Genomic DNA, 20,465 nt, shown 5'->3' with positions numbered 1-20,465 from the left:
TAAATATTATATACAGCCGTTTTCTTGCCGATATAACACACTTTCAATGGACGTCTAATCCGATTTACGTGACGCGTAATCCCCGGTATACAGTTTTATAATTGCTATGGCGGCAATCCGGATTTTAGACCACGGTTGCGGTACTTTGTGTTTATAAGACTTTTACTACCCGTGCTCGGCAAGCCATTATTATACCATAATAGTGAGTCGCACCATTTACCGGCGACAATTTCGTCTCCAACGCGATTATAGGTACAAAAATAGGTATATTGTCTGAGCATTTTTTTCGTCGGAATGCAAAACGTCCTGGTACAACACGTGCCTTTATTGCACAAACGACGTTTTATATAGCTTATAGGAAGAATATCATAATTTTTATAATATAATGATCGTAACATGATGATATCACGCTCGACCGAGTCGGCAGAGGAGACGCAGTGTGTGTGAGAACTAATTCGGCTCGGACGCACTTAACTAATTTGTTACGTATAGCTATTACTGCACACTACCGTGCAGCAGAAGACTAATAATTGTTTTATTTTTAATTTCACATTGTTCGCGCGTTTGACCGGAGAAAAGTTCAAGGAGACAATAATAATATAATTATAATATTTGCACGAGAGTCTCCCGCGGTATCGTGAAATAATCACTATATACAGGAAACAGCATATGCGCGCACGATCGAAACGAATACGACGTTTTTATAATATATTATTTTATTATTATTATGGACTTAATAAGACACGCCCGACGATAATAATATTACGATATCATATAATATTATACTATATCACTCACCGTCGTGCAGAGAAGTCTCGGGCGCCCATCGCGAAAAAACGAACAATATTATGAAAATCGCAACAAGTATTTCCCGTACTCGCAATAATTATTATGGTATACAATTTATATCACAGTAAAATATCATGTTATCGTCATCGTTCGGTTTGCGAATGTATATTAAACGGTGAGACGACAACGCTGCGATGTTTCCCCTCCTCTATCGTCGGCGTACGCGTATATAATATTATAATAAATTAATATAATAAAAGGGCTACGATTTCTACATGCATATTGATACGTTTTTTTGTACCGTGTCCTTTACACAAAACATTTGGTTAGTCGTGTCAAACGAAGTATTTAAATTTTACCCACATTGATTCTCGTGATCTATTTTAATTTTGCACATTTTAAGAGCATAATGTATACCTATATATTATTTTATATTTTAACTACAAACACACGATAAATGCATATTTTATATGGTATGTTCAAGCTAAAGTATTGTGAATTACGCTCTTCGTTTTAATTTCATGAAATAAGTGATTTTTTATTTAACGGAAAAAGTTTAAGAATGATATGAATGTATTTAAAAGTAGGTAAGACTAATACAAATAATTTAGCTTACGCATTAACAGCAGTGACTTTATTTGTTTTAAAATATTATAAGAAGCTTCTCTGCCACTTAATGAAATAATTATACCTACCTGGTAGGTTCATTGTTCATATACCTATTTATATTGCATATTTTAGCATAGGTTAGGTTTTAACAAAACGAAAAGGATATTTTATGTCGCATATAAATCCATCATAGCTCTCTAATAACGACTAACAACGTAGTATACAATAATAATAAACTAGACGCGTCTTGTCTGCAGTTAAAATAATAATTGCTTGGTTATTAATGGGCCCATCCTCGCGTATTCGGGCGCGTCTATTAATTATTCTTCTTTATGTATCGTTCCTTATATTATTAATTTCAGTGTGCAGGCGTGTGTCCGAACAAATTATTACGGATCGATTTGTGGGGGGGGGATGGGAGGGGTAGCTGTTGACAGTTGTGCGGTTGTGAGCGGGGGCGGCGGAGCGAGAAATAACGCCGAATAAAAAAATTAACTTTTATAATATTGTGTCAACAAGCCACACGTAGAATAAAGAGTACACGTTAAGTGCGATTTGACATTTTGACATGTGTTTATGTTCAATCGTATGCGCGTATAACAGTACACCCCCTCCTCCCCCCTAAACCACTCACGAACCCTGTGTATGGAAACGCCCGAGTTCTGGACGTTTTATTCGCGCAAACGTCTTCCCAAATTCGGACGGATGCGATGTTTTCTCGACGGTTTTATTATTTCGTTCTTGTTTTTTTTTCTCCGCGCCATGTGTACGCCATATAATAAAATTTGCGAGTCGCACGGAACCGGGTCAAAAGAAAAACGATAAAAAAAAAATCTATACCACTCGGAGGAGAGAAAAATGTAAACGACAAACGCAGACTGCGTGCGCGTACGTATATATATATAGGTACATTACATTACGATGCGCATACGATTATTCTCGTTTATATATAAACGTATACGTCTTAAACATTGGCTCTACGCCGCGACGGCGTACATGCAGTGATAATGACCGTCGAAATCGTGTCTGCACCTCTTCCCCAAATCGATGCAAGTCCGGATGTAGTTTTTCCGCACCCAAGTCCGAGTCTTCTATATTGTATCGATGCGCACACGATTATTCTCGTTTATACGTCCTAAATATTGGCTCTACGCCGCGACGGCGTGCATACAGCGATAATGACCGTCGAAATCGTGTCTGCACCTCTTCCCCAAATCGATGCAAGTCCGGATGTAGTTTTTCCGCACCCAAGTCGGAGTCTTCTATATATTAATATCTACAACGGACGACCCGGAAAACCATCAAATCTGTAGGTAGTCTCACACTCGTCTCGTCCGAAGTGGTGTCCAACAGACGACCGCGACTAAATAATTTTGTCACGAGAACTGCTTTTTATAATATAATATTATTATATTCCTCTGCTTAATCGCTTGTATACCCTAGTTCTGTCGTTCGAAAAACGGAGTTAACTAACAACGCGCGCGCACACACACACACACACACACACACACACACTCGGTGAATACATCAAATTAGAAGTCAAACCGTCAAAATTAGGGGTCGAAGTGGCCGTACCTTCGTCCTGTTTTTGTTTGTATACGAGTCCCCGTTAATTGCCTATTAATACGCGTCTGGTTAATTTATGGCACAGCTTCCGCTGCCGTCAACCAACCGTTGTTGCCGGTGTGCGGCCTCGCGGGGATTTTCAAAGCGATTCCTATATAATAATTGTATATGCGTGACGTTTCGCCCCCATCGAATAATATAATATTAAATAATGATCATACTCGACGGGGACGAGGCGAAAAACCAGGGTATCTGTATTGTTGTAGTAGTCTGCGTATATAAAAGTATAATATATATCCATGCGGGTTGTAACGACTGTAAGTATACGTAGATAATGAAAAAATGGATGGGCCCCGCCTGTATCTTATAGGTATACACGAAACGACGTCTGAAAGAATACGCTGGATACCGCAGTGGTTAAAGCTGTGGTTATGATTTTATGGTTTTGAGACGTGGGCTTCACAGCTATACGTTTTCGAATGTCGTGTCCAAAACGTTAGTCCCAATTCTGGAAATTTCTCGGTGGGTCATGATAATATAAGTGAACGAGACCATGAATACTATGACCATGCAGATAATATGAGGCACACTACGATACCACAGAGTGGACATGCAGATTATACCATGACAAGTGACAAGTTATGAACCCGACTTAAAGTAAACAATAATTGCTAATGATAAAATTGATAATATTTCTTGTAGATGTTAATTTTTGAAAACCATATTTCAACAACCATTGTTGCTAGCTCTCTGTCCGGGCACTCACTATATGCCGTATATAATATTATAATATTATGTCGTTTCTATATATTGTTTTGTGCCATGTGTATTTCGTTATCATCTATATTATGACTAAACCTAAATCGATTGCACCCAAGCCCACTTTTTTAATTTTTTCGTTCTTCACGGGTTCTGTTGATTTCTTAATACTTATTATAGTACAGCTACTACGAATTATCAATGTGTAATTACGATCATTTAAACACATCTCTGTCTTTCTGTCGGTGTCTTTATATTTCTCTCTCTCTCTTTCTCAAAAAAAATTTTAAAACAATTAGTGGGTATACGAAATAAAGATTTTTCTTTTATGTTTATAAATAGTGAATTCCGTTTTATTCGTTTCGACATGAACAACCCGAGTTTTAATTCAAAAAGTTTTCTGTTTATATTCTACTTTTGGAGCAATATATAATATTGTAACATGTAATATACATGAAGAAAATCTGAGAACGTATTATGCGTATCACGTATACATCATAATATAACGTTAGACCACTTCAAGTAATATATTATTTTATTATTGTTTCACGTACACATGGCTTTATATGTCATATGTAGTTATGTTATTTTGTGTCGGTTTCTACTAATTAACTACCCCAAATCTACATTTTCATTAACGAACGAACAATATTATAATTTTTTATGGCTATAATTATTTCTGTATTTATAATAAAAACTATGTAACTCATTGAAAACAAAATTAAACAAATCCTTTTATGGATATAATATAAAAAGTATTAAGTATATATAACACAATCTTAATTATTACGAAAAACGTTAGGAGGATGCATATTTAGTCCTCGTTTTACAAGCTTAAATTTGCGTTTAGCAGAACCAATTTTATGATGTTTGTTTTATTATTAGTCAATTGACCAGCTATTATCAAACTCAAAAGTAAGAACATTATTTGTGTTTGTGATTTGTTTTTTTTTTTTTGCCATATTTAAATTTTTAAGCAAGTTACGAGTATATAGTTGAAAATTACAATAATGTTTAGTTTTTATTTGTGAACTATGGGTAGGCACTGCTCTTGGGATACTGGTATTTACTTTGTTGTGGTCGGAGGGTTCAGTATGTAGATACTGTCTTCATAAAAGTACCTACACATTCATTGCGGATGGTATTGATTGCAATGTTACACCGATAAGGAACAATACATGAAGAATATTACTTTATATTACTTTATTAGTAATAAATGTATAATTTATATTCCATTATATGGGCAATGATTATAATATACGATAAAAAATAGAGTCCATTTAAAATCCGAGACGCCTAATAAACGGATTCTATATTATATGTTGGGAACTGTTTGTCGTACCTAACTATCTTATACTGTATTGTAATAAGTGACATTGTAACGAAGCATTCATATTGTGATTTTATTAAGACCGTTTTCTCCGCGGACGCAGTGTTATAAACAATTCGCGATTCCCGCAGACGTTTACGATAATCAGAATAAAATGATATGTACATATAGAATTAATATTAATATTATAATATACTTTATTATTTAGTTGCATATATGTATCTGGATATCGGTTAGCATCAAGTATGTAGTTTCATATTTCATATTTTTATAATAAATTGTTGTAATTATTTCAATTTTAGACTGAACGTATATAGATTTTAATAATAATTGTTATTCGTGACGTTTCCACAGTTATGAGTAATGACTTATGGTATTCTATACGTAGTTTTTAGGTACATAGTATGCACGTGGTTTGACACAATTGCAAATGAATCTAAAATTATGTGCGTGTCACAAAATCACTTATGGTAAAAAACTAATTGGCAATTTTATGCCACTCCCAATGATCCCCGTGCGTATGATACACAATAATATTATTTCAATTTTCAGACGATACCTAAATGATATTGCAATGCATATAAACTATATAATCTATAGGTGTAAATAATTAAATAAAACATATTTTAGAAGAAAAAATGCAGTGCATAACAGTACCTATAGTGAATCGTAATTACTAATTATATAATAATAACGATTAACGAATGCTTTTGACTTCCAAATACTAAATAGTTTAATATTGGTAATGGTATCTATCTATAATACATTTTATAATTAGAAAGTGATGATCCATATAGATATTAAGCGTATTATGTGACTATCAAGAGATTACAGTGGTATTAATTTTTTATAAAACTAATATACAATAATATTAAAGTAGTATCAAATTTTAAGCATGGTTATACATTTAATAATTGGATAATTGGCGACAACATGTAGTTATATTGGAAATTTGTAACGTTATCCTTAAGTGCATAAACTTGGAGGGTCAAAACAGTGATTACAACCTTCACCGAAATTTACTCGTATTACGTTAACTTAGAAATTTACGAATTATAAAATAATAACTAAGATTATTACATTCATAACCATCCCTCTCCTGAACATTTGTCCTGTGTACGAGCTTGAGTTGGATCCCCCCCCCCCCTTTGGTAAATTAAAATATTGAGTACACAATTGTTTCCAATGCTTATGTTAATGTTCGTTGTCCCGTTACGTGAAAAAATAAAATTTAAGCTCAAGACGTGGATTCTATGCAGGCCCATCATAATCTATGGCCGACGACAAAAAGCTTAAAATGCCGTTAAAGCGTATATTATATTATAATATAATAAAATATGATGCGTATAAGTATGCGACACATTTTAGCACGCGCTAAAACGATTATTGTGTAAAGAGAATAAAAATATATCTTAATGCGTTTCGAGAGCTTTGCCGATGACGACGAGTCTGTCTGTTGTGGATCGTTTGCCGAGTATATAATATATACTACATAAATTATTGTACATTATACATATATACACATACATACATATATGACAAGCATAGTAAACGCGTGCGTGTGCATATATATAACTATAATACAAAACAATGCGATATAAACGCCACGATTGGACCGAACCCAAACAAGCAGACTTCAACACACGAATAAATACTTTGTACATAATAATATATTATATATAACACTTCTTGTACGTGTACATTTATCCAAGATATATGGTATACTATAGTATAATATTATTTTCAGTTTGACCCAATTTTGGCCGTTGAACGACTATACTGAATGTCGGACAAGGATCTTTCTCATCGATGGGTCCAAAATAATAATAATACATAATAATGTAAGACCACGATAATCCGCGGTGTATCCGTATCTATATAATATTCGTTGATGGCTCCGAGTTGGTAACCAGCGAGTTTCGGAAGACGACTAGAGGGGAACCCTGCAGGAGGTCCATGAACGGCCGACGAGCTAATATTATTTTTATAATTAATATTATACTTCAAAAGTATAATAAGTACTATAATCAGTCTTGTAAAGAATACTTTTATTTTGTATTCGGAATACATATTCGAATAAATGAGAATTAAAGTATTCAGAATACGTATTCGAATAGTTCTTAAAAAATATATTCGAATACTTTAAAAAGTATTTGAATACTATCAGAATACTTTTTTTCACAACTAGTTTTTGACAGTTTTTGAATGATTGGTATTTAACATTTATTAATTAATAATTAAATATATAACGTAATCATAAGTTATTTATACATTTTGATTTTTGACCACATATGATTTGGCCGAAACAAGCCATACGGGATACAACACATTGGTGTTTATAAAAATAATCATATCATGGGCCAATATTATATTTCGTTTAAAGAATAAAATTAATGTTCATGATTAATGATAACATGTTTTGTCACAAATTTAAAACTATTTTTCTGAATCGGAAAAAAGTATTTTTTTAATGAATAAAAAATACAAATAAAAGTATTCAAATACTTTACAAGACTGACTATAATTTATAATACCTCGCAGACGTTCATCGTTTCAACCACCTTATAATAGTATGATATTATATAATATTATGAAAATTGCCAAACAAACATTTCGCACATTTTTTTTGTTTTAATATTTAGAATTTAATATGAGTTGGTAAAATTAATATATTATAATATTATGCAGAACCTATGTACCAACTGTATAGAGTATACTCGTTTAATATTGTGGTCTACACGGTATATATGTTGGTTCAATAATGTTAATATTATTTTCGGCATCTAATATTTCAATGACATGTGTGTGACCACGTGAAGAGCATTTTTTGGTAATTTGTTTTCTTTTCATACATATACTATTACACGAAAAATGTCAGTGGTGTAATTATGATGGAAGGATGTTTTATCGATTCCCCAGTATTAATATGTATAATATAATGTACGAGTATAGTGCTGTTAAATCAATTAGGTAATTAATAGAAATAACATACAATTGGCAATTAACGTGATTTTTTTCCTATGAAATAATTACGCATAAATATATTGTAATAACTAATAACCATGTATGTGAAATAAAAAATATGTGCTCATTGTTAATAAATGTCTCTCTGAAAAAATGTTATAAATTAATTTTTAGTGAATTATAGGTACCCCCAAATAAATAAAAAAATATTTAGAAATTTGTTCTGATGTGTGGGGGGGGGGGATTGACGTGGATAGTGTAGTACTTTAGGATTTCACGCTGAAAAGTCAAAAGTATACGTATTATTATATCTCTCCGGAAAAAATCTCAATTATCACGCCACTGCGAAACGTCCCTTTAAAATCCGCAATAATGTGGTAACGTGCGGTAGCAAAATAAATCTGTACTTTTCTTTATAGACTTTTAAATTTATCTTTAAAACATTTATTACTTTTTTTGTTCGCCTTAGATTTTTCGGGCGCCACTCGTATATAGTTATCGTCGAATCGTGCAAAAGAATCGGGCAAAAGACGGCAGTGGTCCACTGCAGCAGTGGTGCGACCTTTTTTGGCTAAGGCACACACACACACACACACACACACACACACACACACACACACACACACACACACACACAATCGCACTCACACACACACACGCACAACATACTCAAACGCATTTTATATACAATACTATCTTCCCGCACATATAATATAATCGATAGGCCAACGTCGCCGCCGCCTAAGGCGTGTGGCTTTTAAAGGCAAAACCACACCAACCCTGTTGTTTGATGCCCTGCCTAGCCCTCTTTTCGCGGCGTACGGTTCTCGCCGTAGTGCGCACGAACGCAAAACAACCAACCCTTACACTGTAATACACATGTGTGTGTGTGTGTGTGTGTGTGTGTATGCGTGTGTGCGGGGTGAATTACTATTTTTAACTTCTGAGAACATAAAATATATAAGAAGTAATAAATCGTACCCATTTATTAAGAAAAAAATCAACTGCTTAAAGTTTTAAACTTACACATGTATGACATTTCTAAAAATCATTCCTACGTTTATAAATCATGTAGGTACCTACTTAAATCATATTTTATGCTTGATCGAACCATAAATTGTGTGACGGAATATTGAACAATTTTGTGTTTAAATATTGCCACTATACAATTGAAACTCTAGAGTTAAAATCTTAATATTATTATGTTCATTGAAAATGCCAATATTGTGTTCTGTTGTACATTTTTTATCATCGGCTATTTAATTATTTTATATCCGAACTTTAATAACGAAGGACTGTGATTTTTCTATTGATCCTCTCTTTGAAAACTGTATAATAAATTATTATTATACAATAAAATATGCGTACCTATATAGAAAATATAATATAATATAATCATAATATGCCTATTACCTACCTTATCATATAATTGGCTAGAACATTCGTAATTTCAATCGTAGCGATATCTTACGAGTAGTATAACTCTAAAATATTTTTCGCGTTTTATAGGATTGATTATAGTATATGTATATGTACGGTTTAAATAAATGGGATAAACTAGGTCAAATGGGGTAGGCAGTGTCAATAACTTTGGACGGCTTATAATAGAGGGGTCCCTGAAAACGACTACTCGGCAGTTGGCGTACACGGTATTTCACCTATATATTATGTATAAAATATATATTAAAATGTATATAAAATATATTCACGTACTATTTACATTTATACATTTCTTTATAAAGTTTTGACTATTATACAATATACATATTACATAAAATCTATATAAGTAGATACCTTATTCGATTAATAATATTTATTGAAATAGGTACGTTATGTTAATTTATTTAAAACCATTGCATAACAGCGTTATATAATTACATTGTAATGATAAAAATATTCTCAAAAATTATATGAGTACCAAAATGCAGTGTTTTATGTGGGTCAGATTTTGAATCAAAATACATAATTAAAAAAAGCATTTATTTTATAATTCCTAAAGTAATTTATTTAATTTAAGCTTGAAAAGCACACATAAAAAAAAGTAACCACTATATTATTATAGTAGATTTGAGTATAGTTGGTTATAACTTATAGTGACTATAACCATTAACCCGTTATTCCAGTAATTGTTTTAAAAGCATTTTATATCGATAACAAACAGAATAATTTTGACGATGAAACACGAAAAGTTCATCTATTTCTGGTGATGATATGGTAGGTAAATGGCCAATAAAATACAGTTGAAGACATTTTTGAAATGTTCGTGAAAATGATTCATAAATCATACCAAAAAGTACATTTAGCGGAAAAAATTAAAATTAAGTTTACTCAACGATCATTACTGTCAGAATAATACGAAACTAATTGATATATATAAGAATATTATATTATACTTCTCATCAAAAGCTAATCGTGTGTGGAATCAGATTGTCATTGAAAACGTCCTATTTCAGATTACGCAATAATGATAGGCCCCTAATATCGTAGTCGCGCGTTACCATTTTTGGCGGTACCTATAACGATTTCTTTGGTAATTCTCGACAGCGGCTTCTTAGCGTGCGGCAAATACGTGTCCAGATGACGTGACATTTGTTTTTCGATTATAAAGATTTAAACAATTTATTTAAATATTAAAAAATTTATAAAAAAAAAATTACTGTTACCGCGTGGCCTCGCCCAAAATACGTCCACACACACACGCGGCTTTCCTTTGACATGGACCGCCTACTAGGCCGATCGAAAATTTCGCCGCTCGACATACGAAAAAGCTGCGTAAAATGAATTTGTGACGTCACACACGCACGGAAAAAGCTGCTCCGCCCGGACGCGCCTTAACTGCTGCCCGTGATAACATGATAATATTATTATCATCACGACGGAAATCCTGCGACCACACGTGCGAAAGATCGGACGAATTCCCTTTTCCGTTTCGACACTATATATTCGTCTCGAATCTCGATCGCCCGTATGTGTGTACTGAGTATCATCTCGTACCTACCTATATCGGATGCGTAGGGGAATTATTGGGCAACTCACAATGGAACTGCGTGTGCGGTAAAATGCAATTTCCGGCGGGGAAGTGTGCGCGACGATTTCGTCTACAATATTGTCCGTCACTGCGGGCCCACAAATAACAACACGCCCCCCGAGGGCGCCGTATATAGCTACACAATTCCGCCTGACAACGTAGTGCAGCCCCGAGAAATAGAAACCCATTTTTATATATGCGTTTACGAACCGGCGCACCACCGATTGTAGACCGGAAGTTCTCGAAATAGAAACAGACAAGACGACGAAAACGAAACGACGATATTATAATATACGACTATACGTGCGTATCATGCGTTTATATACATTGTACATTGTTACGTATTCATAAACTATATTATAACAATATGAATGTAATCGTATGTGCTCCAATATTGCGTAACAATAATAATTTAATATATGCATCGCACACAAAACGCGTCCAAAACAGTCTTTTGTCGTTCCGGTTCGGTGCCGTCCCAGTTATTATCGAACGTTTATTATGATTATTATTATTTTTTTATCTCTCCGCAGTGTATTTATTACAATTTTATTTTTTTTTTTTTTTACTGACATGTCATATGATCGAAAGGTGTAGCACACCTAACTGCGCCAGTATATACGCCTGGGTCGTTTACTACCATTAATCATTCTGCGTGTGTGGAGGGGGCTAGGGGTTATCCACACTAACGGAATCAGCCTCGACCCAGGCGGTGAGGACTTTTGCAACGGCGCGCGGAAAGTGCCCCGTGGCGCATTATCACCGCGGTACAACATTGTATTGTAATATAATTTTTTTTTTTTAATCAATACTTTGGCCCGTTGGCTGGCTTGTGACGAAATTTCGAGCCGAAATATCTACGTTCGAAGTGATAATACAGATTAACGTCTGCTATCGAGTAGATCGCATAATTTGCACCAAGTTAATACAACGAGTAGCCTAAGACTTGCCTCAGTCCATAAAAAACCTTGCATTCTTATATTGGAAGTACTCTGGTTTTAAACATTTTTATTTAAAAAACTTATTATACAATATAATATTATATTAGAATAAGACAATAAAACAAATAATAAATACACTTATGTATCTATACTTTATTCATAAGAACAAAGTATTGTCAGTAGGATATGAAAGCTAAGATTTGAAGAAAACATAACTTACAAGAAGTACACATTTTCTTTCCATAGAGCACCAAAACGGACCTGAGCCCCCGTTTTGAACTTTACGTTAGAGTTATAGCTGTTAGCTATCACTTAATGATTTTATTTTTCTAGTCAGCAAATAGTCGGTACTTTGCCCTATATAACTACTTTCAAACTTTATAAAAAGTACTACGATAAACTGAAGCATTTGTAATAATTTTTCGTTTGCGGTTGATTATATGACATTTTTAGGTATAATAATATACAATATATAATTATATGGCTGTTACTCTGAGGAAAAACACATGCAAATTGTTAATGCCGGTTGAATTATTTACTTTGATTAAATCGTCGAAAAGGCTAAACGTTTACCTCGTGAGGAGATTGGTTCCGTTTACACGAGCATTGACGCATTTTTGCACGCCCCGTCACAGAGATTCGCAGTACGTCTTATTACATTTTATGAGTCGGTGGCTTACGCAAATTAATTACAATGTTGCTGAATAAAAAATGTGTACGAGTATATAGGTACCGAAAGTACCTACGCCGTCGTTTGTAAGTCTTATCCCTATTGAGTCGATCAAAGGTTTGGGTCGTATACATCTGTTTTTCGTTTCGTGACGCGTATAGATAGAATATTATGGATGTATATTTACTTTGATATCCCAACAATCATAATTAAAATAGTATTTTACGCAGTTTGGCTAATAAGTTTGATATTATCATATTCATTTATATTTTATTAGAAAATCTATTAATATTTTTGTATTTATCTATTCAACTTTGAGTACCTACATTTCTATTTACTATAGCAAATAAAAGATATTATTAATAAGAATTATGTGTATAATATTATTCTACGAGTGCTATGTTATCATTATTATTTAAACACTGGCATGTCTAATAATACGTTTTTATAAAATAAAAAATATATAGGGCACAGGCACTGCAGTATTATAATTTATAAAACTGTAAGTTTATCTACAAATTAAATCTAAACGTATCTACTATCATTGTTTTTTTGTTGGATTTTCAACATAAAGTATATCATTAATTAATAGTATTAAAATATAATGAGTTCTTTCTTATTTTGTTATTATATGGATAATTAATTATTATGATTATATATTAGAATGATCACTTTTACGATATAAATATTAACGTTTGTGTTTTTATATTTTCATTTTTCGTGTTGGTTGGTCACGGGGTCACTCTAATATATACACTATACAGCCTCTGAATAGTTCCTGTTCCTGTTGACACACCCTATTTGGGAGCTACCCCTCGGTTTAATATCTAGCTGACATATATATCGTTTGGTCACTTGAGACACACTGCATGTGTTATGGAGGAACATTTTAATATAAAAAAAAAATCCACGTTAATCCACGATATTTAAATTAATTTGATTCTCGTCGAGGATATGATTACCGCTAAGTACACCATAGTCAACTTTAATTGTCAACTCGTAAGTGCCTAGCTTTATACTCATGGACACGAACAACGAATAATTTTTACTAACCTGTCTTGCATCGTCAGATACTTAATAAATATACAAACAACACGCAAAATTGATTATCGATTGGACACCCTATCCCATTGATGATCGGATGAAGTATCACATACCTACCCACTATAATTCGTGGTGGGTCACCCGATGTAAGCGGGTGTGCTGCATGGAATGAGGGCACACATTTTTCTTCTTCGTACAATACGACATATGATTGATATTGAATACGGTTTCCATATTATAACAAAGTGTTTGGCATATGGCCCTAAATTTTAACGTTTGCTTCGACATTTTATGTACCGAGTCTTTCACGATATGTTTCACGTAATGTTTATAACTCAATACATGGTGGAGAGACCATCATGAGAACTTTCTGAAAACAAGCCCCACCGCGTTTGGACGCCTGTGGATTTCGTAGCGTTTAAGGGTGTTTACCTATTCCGAAAACCAAAGTAAGTCGAATAATGCACGCTCGTGTCGTTCGTCTGTAACACGACGATAATAATAACATGTGCGCCGATGCATGCTTGCAACGAGCAACCATATATTAATAATAATAGTATACCTATAATATACATTGTACCGCTTAGGATTTCATTCAAAACTATACGGGACGTGATCTCATCGTCATACCGTACAAAATAATAACATCTACGTCGAGGGAGATACGCACGCGGACAATCAGCCGCTAACTTGGTCTGCGGCTGATCTCCACCTGCTCTGCAGAATATATATTATATATCGTCATGTTTTTCAGCGATACATATTGCATTATGTGATGTTGTATTATTATTGTATCCCTCCGATCACGCTCGCGTTGCATTATTCAGCCGACTACCACCGGATTTTTGCTACGTACCTACTACGTTATTCAGGAGGAATTCCAAAAGCTATCGAATTCCATTTCGCCCCTTTCTGCAGGTCGTGCCTATAGGTGCGTGTATCTTGGCTGCCTACTTTATACCCGTCGAACGTGGAATAGTAATAAACATATATGCGCGATCGCCGCCGAAAGCCTTCTTCACTTATTCTTTTCTTTTCTTCCGCAGCCGATCGTCGATTTGTACCCAAGCAGAGTGCTTGATTTGGGAAAAAATAGAGGGGGGATGAAAAATTGTAAAAAAAAAATGTGCGTACCAAATTATTCAAATGTCTTATAGGATATAATTATAGCAACGGTACGCGTAAATATTTTTTTTTAATGAAGAGCGACTCTGTCCCCCCTCACTCCACCCGCGACACCCCACAAAAATTCAAACACTGTCAAGCATGATTGTTCTGTAGATTTACTATATTACGTTAATTTGGATTTCAACTGTAGTAATGATATATTTATGTAATTTGCAATGTACCTAAATATAAAATATGTTTCGTGTCGATTCCATTCGTTTGCGAATAGCGCAATTACCTGTCTTCGGGAACGTCAACACGATGTCACTGATGTTCGTTAATACGACATAATAAAAATAATAACGAAACGTTTTCAACGAATATAGGTATACGATTTAATGAGTATTACATAACATGTAAGCGAATTGATCGCATTATAAGACTATTTTACGATTCGTCGGTTTTTCGGCACCCACGACCCACACGCAGTTATATAACGCTCCAAACGATCATGTCGCTGCTGGTAACGTAGGTACCAGAGACGATTTTTTACGCGTTTGCGCAGACCAGATCGAAAATTGGATCGAAGACATCGAGCATAAATTTGCCGAGCTGCACATCACATTATGCTTCTACCTTCTACGCAATAATATATTATATCCTATGGCTGCTGAATTTATATCGCGCAGGTTTAACCGGTTTACGGATGTTGTCGAGTTGACAAGTCTCGGGTCGCTTGTTGCGGTAAAGATGTCCGGCACGTCAACAAAGGTCAAAGTACCTACGATGGGGAAAAATGATTTTTTTTTTTGTTCGTTTAACACAATAGGTATAATCAGACGTAGTGCACGCACGTGTAAATGTGTCGAACATGTTATTATATTATTACCTATACGGTCGGCTGAAGGATAAAGTGGTATTAAAAACAAAATATAAAAAAAATACGTAAGCTTTGTCGTTATACTTATAATATGCAAAAAGTAGTAGGTACTAAATAATTCGAAAGTTTTCCCCGGAGAGCGCGCAAAAAATCTGATTGACACGTTGTTAGTTGTTAAACAAATCCGAAATAATAATAGATAATATGTTTAACGCGAGCAAACATGTAAACTAAATATTAATAGTGTACGCGCGGTGAAGACGAACTACCCTTCCTATATATTGTGTAACCTTTACATGCTCGTAAAAAGCGACCGACACGCCTGTCACTATGTATATAATAAAATACGACGATATCGTAAACTCAATATCGAGTTTGAAAAGTTTCGGCCAAGTAGTAGGCATGTATGTATATAGGTTTATGTGTTATATAGGTGTGTACTGCGTAGTGAGATGTGCGAAAAATAATAAATTATACTCTGATGAAAAATTTCGGTAACTGCGAACTATATATTAATACGACGCGCGCGTTTAACATTCAAGCGTCGGTGATAACATTATGTCGTAGGATTTTTGTCGCGCATTATTTTGTTGCGTATAATCTTGCGCTATTAAAGCGACGACGAGACCGGAAAGATGATGGGTTTTGTTTCGCGACCCTCGTGGGGGTGTGCCCGGAAGAGCTATGGGGGGCGTGTGTGTTCGAATGGCCCAGTAATCCGACTAACGTTTCGTCAAAAATTCGTTGTGGCGCGGTGAGAGGGGTGGGTGAACGCGAGCGACCCGCACTCGTCATTTCACCCTCCCCCCACCAAAGACGCGGGCGGGCGGCAAGTGCCCAGGTGATTTTTTTCAGTTGATGTTTTTTTGTCTCTTCGTCGATCAATCTACTTCATTGTTTACATTTCTTTTTTTTCTCATTTATTATTTCGTTCAATTCTCGTCTGGGACAGCAGTGGTGTAGACAAAAAAAAAATTAACCCAACCTCGCGGTGGCTGTATACCGATTATACCGATACCGCCGCAAATAATAATAATTATAAGACATCATAAACAGTCTCTACAAATCGATCTATCCCAGCCAAATACCACGTGTCGAGTGTCACACATCCGTTCCACCGGGGCGTTTTGTGTCAAGACACCGAAATGGCGTCTCGAGTTTACCTCCCTGACCCCTACCAAATATATAAGAAATGCATCAAGTGCATAATATATTGTAACGTTACCATCATTGCAAAAGATTAGAATATGGTTCTCACCTGGTTCTCCGAGTGAAGCAACTTCAGCTGATCGTTGATGAGCGAGTACTTGGCCGATTCCTCTTTGCGCAGGGCACGCTCCTTCTTCAGCTCGGGGCTCCAGAACGTTTTGATGCTGTGCATGCTGGACCCGAGTTTCTGGTTGGTCAGCTCGAGTTCTTTCTTGAGGTTGGACAGTTCACGGTGCAGGTCGGTGTTCTGGTGCTGGAGTTCGCCCAGGAAGTGTCCGGTGTCGCGGGCGTTGGACATGAAGTGGCCGCCACCGACGCCACCACCACCGATACCGCTGCCGGGCGACTGTCTTGCCCTGGACGACACGGCGCCGTACGGATCATCATCCAGCGACGAGAAACCACCGCCATAGCCACGGTCCCTGTCGAACGACCTGTAGTCACGGTCGTGGCCGTACTGACCGCCAGAGTCGGACAGTATACCACCGCCGCCAGTGTTGCGGTCCAGCGACTGGTACCGGGACGGCGGCATGACGCCCATCCGGTCGACGGGACGGCTGGCGCTCCGGGACCGGTGGGACGCGCCGCCGGCCGGTCCCATGGCGCGTCCCCGGTCGTCCAACAGCACCGGACTGTTCAGATCGTCGTCTCGATAGTATGACGATGAAACGCCTCCACCGCCGCCACCGATGCCCAGACCTCCACCTCCGATACCTGTCTGGTAGGCACCGCCGCCACCACCGCCGATTCCACCGCCGCCGTGGTGGTCGGGCGACCCGGCGCCCGGTCTGACCGTTCTACGGCCCACCGGGCTGTTCCGCTGGCCGCCGCCTCCGCCTCCGCCTGCTCCTGTAGGGTACGTCCTGGACGGCGACCGGTCGACCGTTGGAAGTTCAGTGGCTATGCGCCGGGTGCCGCGCGGTGAACGCGTGCCTGTGGCGCCTAACGACGATCCTGGCCCGTACGGTTCCCTGGCCGACATTCCGGGTCACCGTCCACTGGTAGGCGTGCGTATCCGGGTCGGGCCTACTGCCTACCCCTCTTGCTGGTTAACTTCGGTGCTGGTGTTCGAATGCCAAACACACGCTGGAGCGCACCGTTACGCGCGGCGAGCCATCGTGTGTCGCGAGAGTCCTCTCGCGCGCTCACTCGTACTCGGCAAACTAACAACAGCCCTGCGAACTTTAACGTCGACGACTGTAATAATAATAGTAATAATAATAATAACAGTAGTAGTAGTAGTGGTGGTAGTAGTAGTAATATAAATGAGCGTATTACACAGAGCCGGTGGACGAACGGACACGCGCGTTAATCGGTACGGCGAACACTCGCGGCCCAAGGGGCGGCGCGGTAGGGGCGTCGTACGCGCACCGCGACACTGTAAAACATTCGGAGCGCACGCGCACCACCGCCGCCGACGACGACGTAACACGCACACAAAACACACGCGCGCGCACCGACACAGAACACACTCGGCACACGGGCGGCGCGGCAACCACGGACGACACACTGAACGCGTTCGAGGCCAGCTGCTGCTCCCTGATCAATGAAGACCCCTTCGGGTCGCCGCGCCGCCACGACCCCCCTCTAACCACGGTATAATACGCCGCCTGCGCGTTACCATTAGCGTCATCGTCGCACGGCGCGGAGCGTACAGAGTGCGCGCGCGAGGGGGAGAGGAGGCCAACGCTGAATTCGGCCTCGCGCGCGCACACCCGCACAAATGCGCGCGCGCTTTTCCCTGCAGCCGCTTACGGCTACGTTAAGGCCGTACTCGGGGGTCCCGGACGACCCCGACGCTGCCGCCGTGCGTTTTTTTTTCGCTTGCGAGTTTTTCGTTTCGTTAATAGCACCCTGTTCAGCGAGTAGGATTTTCGTTCGCCGATTGTGACGACACATAATAATAATAATAATAATAATAATAATAAAATATTATAATCTTTCAACCGCGACCGATTGTCGTCGTCTTGGCGCACGAGAAATGGAAAAATTTTTCCGCTCAGCCCCGCGCCCACACGTGTGTGTGTGTGTTTGTGCGTGTGTGTGGGTGTGTGTGCGTTTGTTTACCCGGGTCGGCCGTCGGTGCGGCGATGAGAGTAGGAAATCAATACGCGCGGCAACGAGTGCGGCTCGTGTGTGTGCGTGTGTGGGTTGGGCCTTTATATTAATATAATATTAACATATATTATAATGTTATATTATACACAGATTAGGGGTAGTTTGGTAATAATTATTATAATAGGTATACACAAGTGTATAACATTATAATACCGCATATACCTTCGTAGTACGACCGTGTGCCTATATAGAACGTGGAAGGGAAGTCGACCAAAATCTGAGGGGTGGGTTAGGGGTGGTTTTCGCGAGCACGGTTTATTTATTTATTTTTTGATGAATGTGCGATCGGTTAATATAATAATATTTGTAAGCGGCGGTCACGTGTTGGAACGGGTTTGTTTTTTTTTAAATTTAAATTTCCATCTCGGCCGCCTGCAGATTAAAAGCTCGAAAACTTTTACGTTCGGTTTTTCCGCGCACACGTATATAGGTGTGGGTACATCGCACACGTAATAGGGTTATTTCGTTTTATAATCGCACGCTAATGCAATTTAATTTACACTCTCGACGGTAATCAGTGTACACGGCGTACAGTTGTATTGTATGTGTAATTATGGCCATCATTATATTATATTGTATACGTGACCGTGTACGTGTGCATCACTGCCATCGTAGCCGTTTTTCGAGAAATACCAATATATAGATCGTATATAATATGGATATACGCTATAATTATTAAGAGTGCACATCATGCCAATTATGCCACTGCAACGCCTTCGCGGCATTTCACCTCAATAAATTCAACTGAAATATGGCTACTGAATACCCATAAATAATTAACACGAATCATTTTACCACGGATAATGACCGCGACTTACTGCAGTCTTTAGCGCACCCAGAATTATTGATCGATGATTATATTTTATTTGATATCCCCCAAAAAACGTATAAAACCATATACCATATTATTACAGTCAAACCGTCCGCGATCCGTTCTACCTTATGATCCCAGTACCGGATCCATGGGTTGTTCGAGGGGTGGGGGATTTTCAAAAAAATATTTGTAAGATATGATGTGAACATCGCTATAATATAATATTATGTGTCTAGCTTGTAATATTATATTGAAAATCATAATATAAACGATATTTTAACATTATTATATATCAATAGAGTTATAAGGTACGTGAAAAAAAACGAGACTCAGAAGGGCATCATAGGGAGATCGCTCGACGCTCCAACACGCACCACGTCGTAGTGACCGCTGTGTTATGCGAACATTTTTTGACCTATCAACTTCACAATTATTTTAGATTCTAAGTGGAACGATGAATGTATTGATTGTACAATGATGTGTGTTTTTTTTATTTTTTATTTTTTATTTTTTTTGTGTCTGTCATCACCTTTTACGACAGAAAAAGTGCTTCGATTTTCTTCAACAGTATCTTTTCTGATAGGAAAGTGAATCTAGGTTGGTACTTTGGGGGGTCAAAAGTAAAATTTTTCCAATA

The 20,465-nt window shown here is 37.4% G+C and overlaps 1 protein-coding gene across 12 annotated transcripts in view; it reads right to left on the bottom strand.

Annotated features, from left to right (window-relative positions):
- LOC100162634 (golgin subfamily A member 4) overlaps positions 1–18,437 on the bottom strand; it is a 37,450-nt gene extending 19,013 nt beyond the window's left edge. For 5 of the 12 annotated variants that reach the window (XM_016807182.2, XM_016807186.2, XM_016807183.2 and 2 more), the window contains exon 1: positions 16,946–18,436. In XM_016807182.2, coding sequence (XP_016662671.1) covers positions 16,946–17,878 — 933 coding nt within the window. In that variant the 5' untranslated portion in view covers positions 17,879–18,436. Of the gene's footprint in view, positions 1–798; positions 956–16,945 lie in introns of those variants that run through there. The other 7 variants (XM_016807184.2, XM_016807188.2, XM_016807185.2 and 4 more) reach the window with 4 other exon arrangements.
- Positions 18,438–20,465: the final 2,028 nt, after the last annotated feature.

This window comes from Acyrthosiphon pisum, chromosome A1 (assembly GCF_005508785.2).
Source record: "Acyrthosiphon pisum isolate AL4f chromosome A1, pea_aphid_22Mar2018_4r6ur, whole genome shotgun sequence".
NCBI lineage: Eukaryota > Metazoa > Arthropoda > Insecta > Hemiptera > Aphididae > Acyrthosiphon > Acyrthosiphon pisum.
The sequence above is the reverse complement of the archived record's forward strand: the minus strand, read 5'-3'. Positions and strand labels throughout refer to the sequence as shown.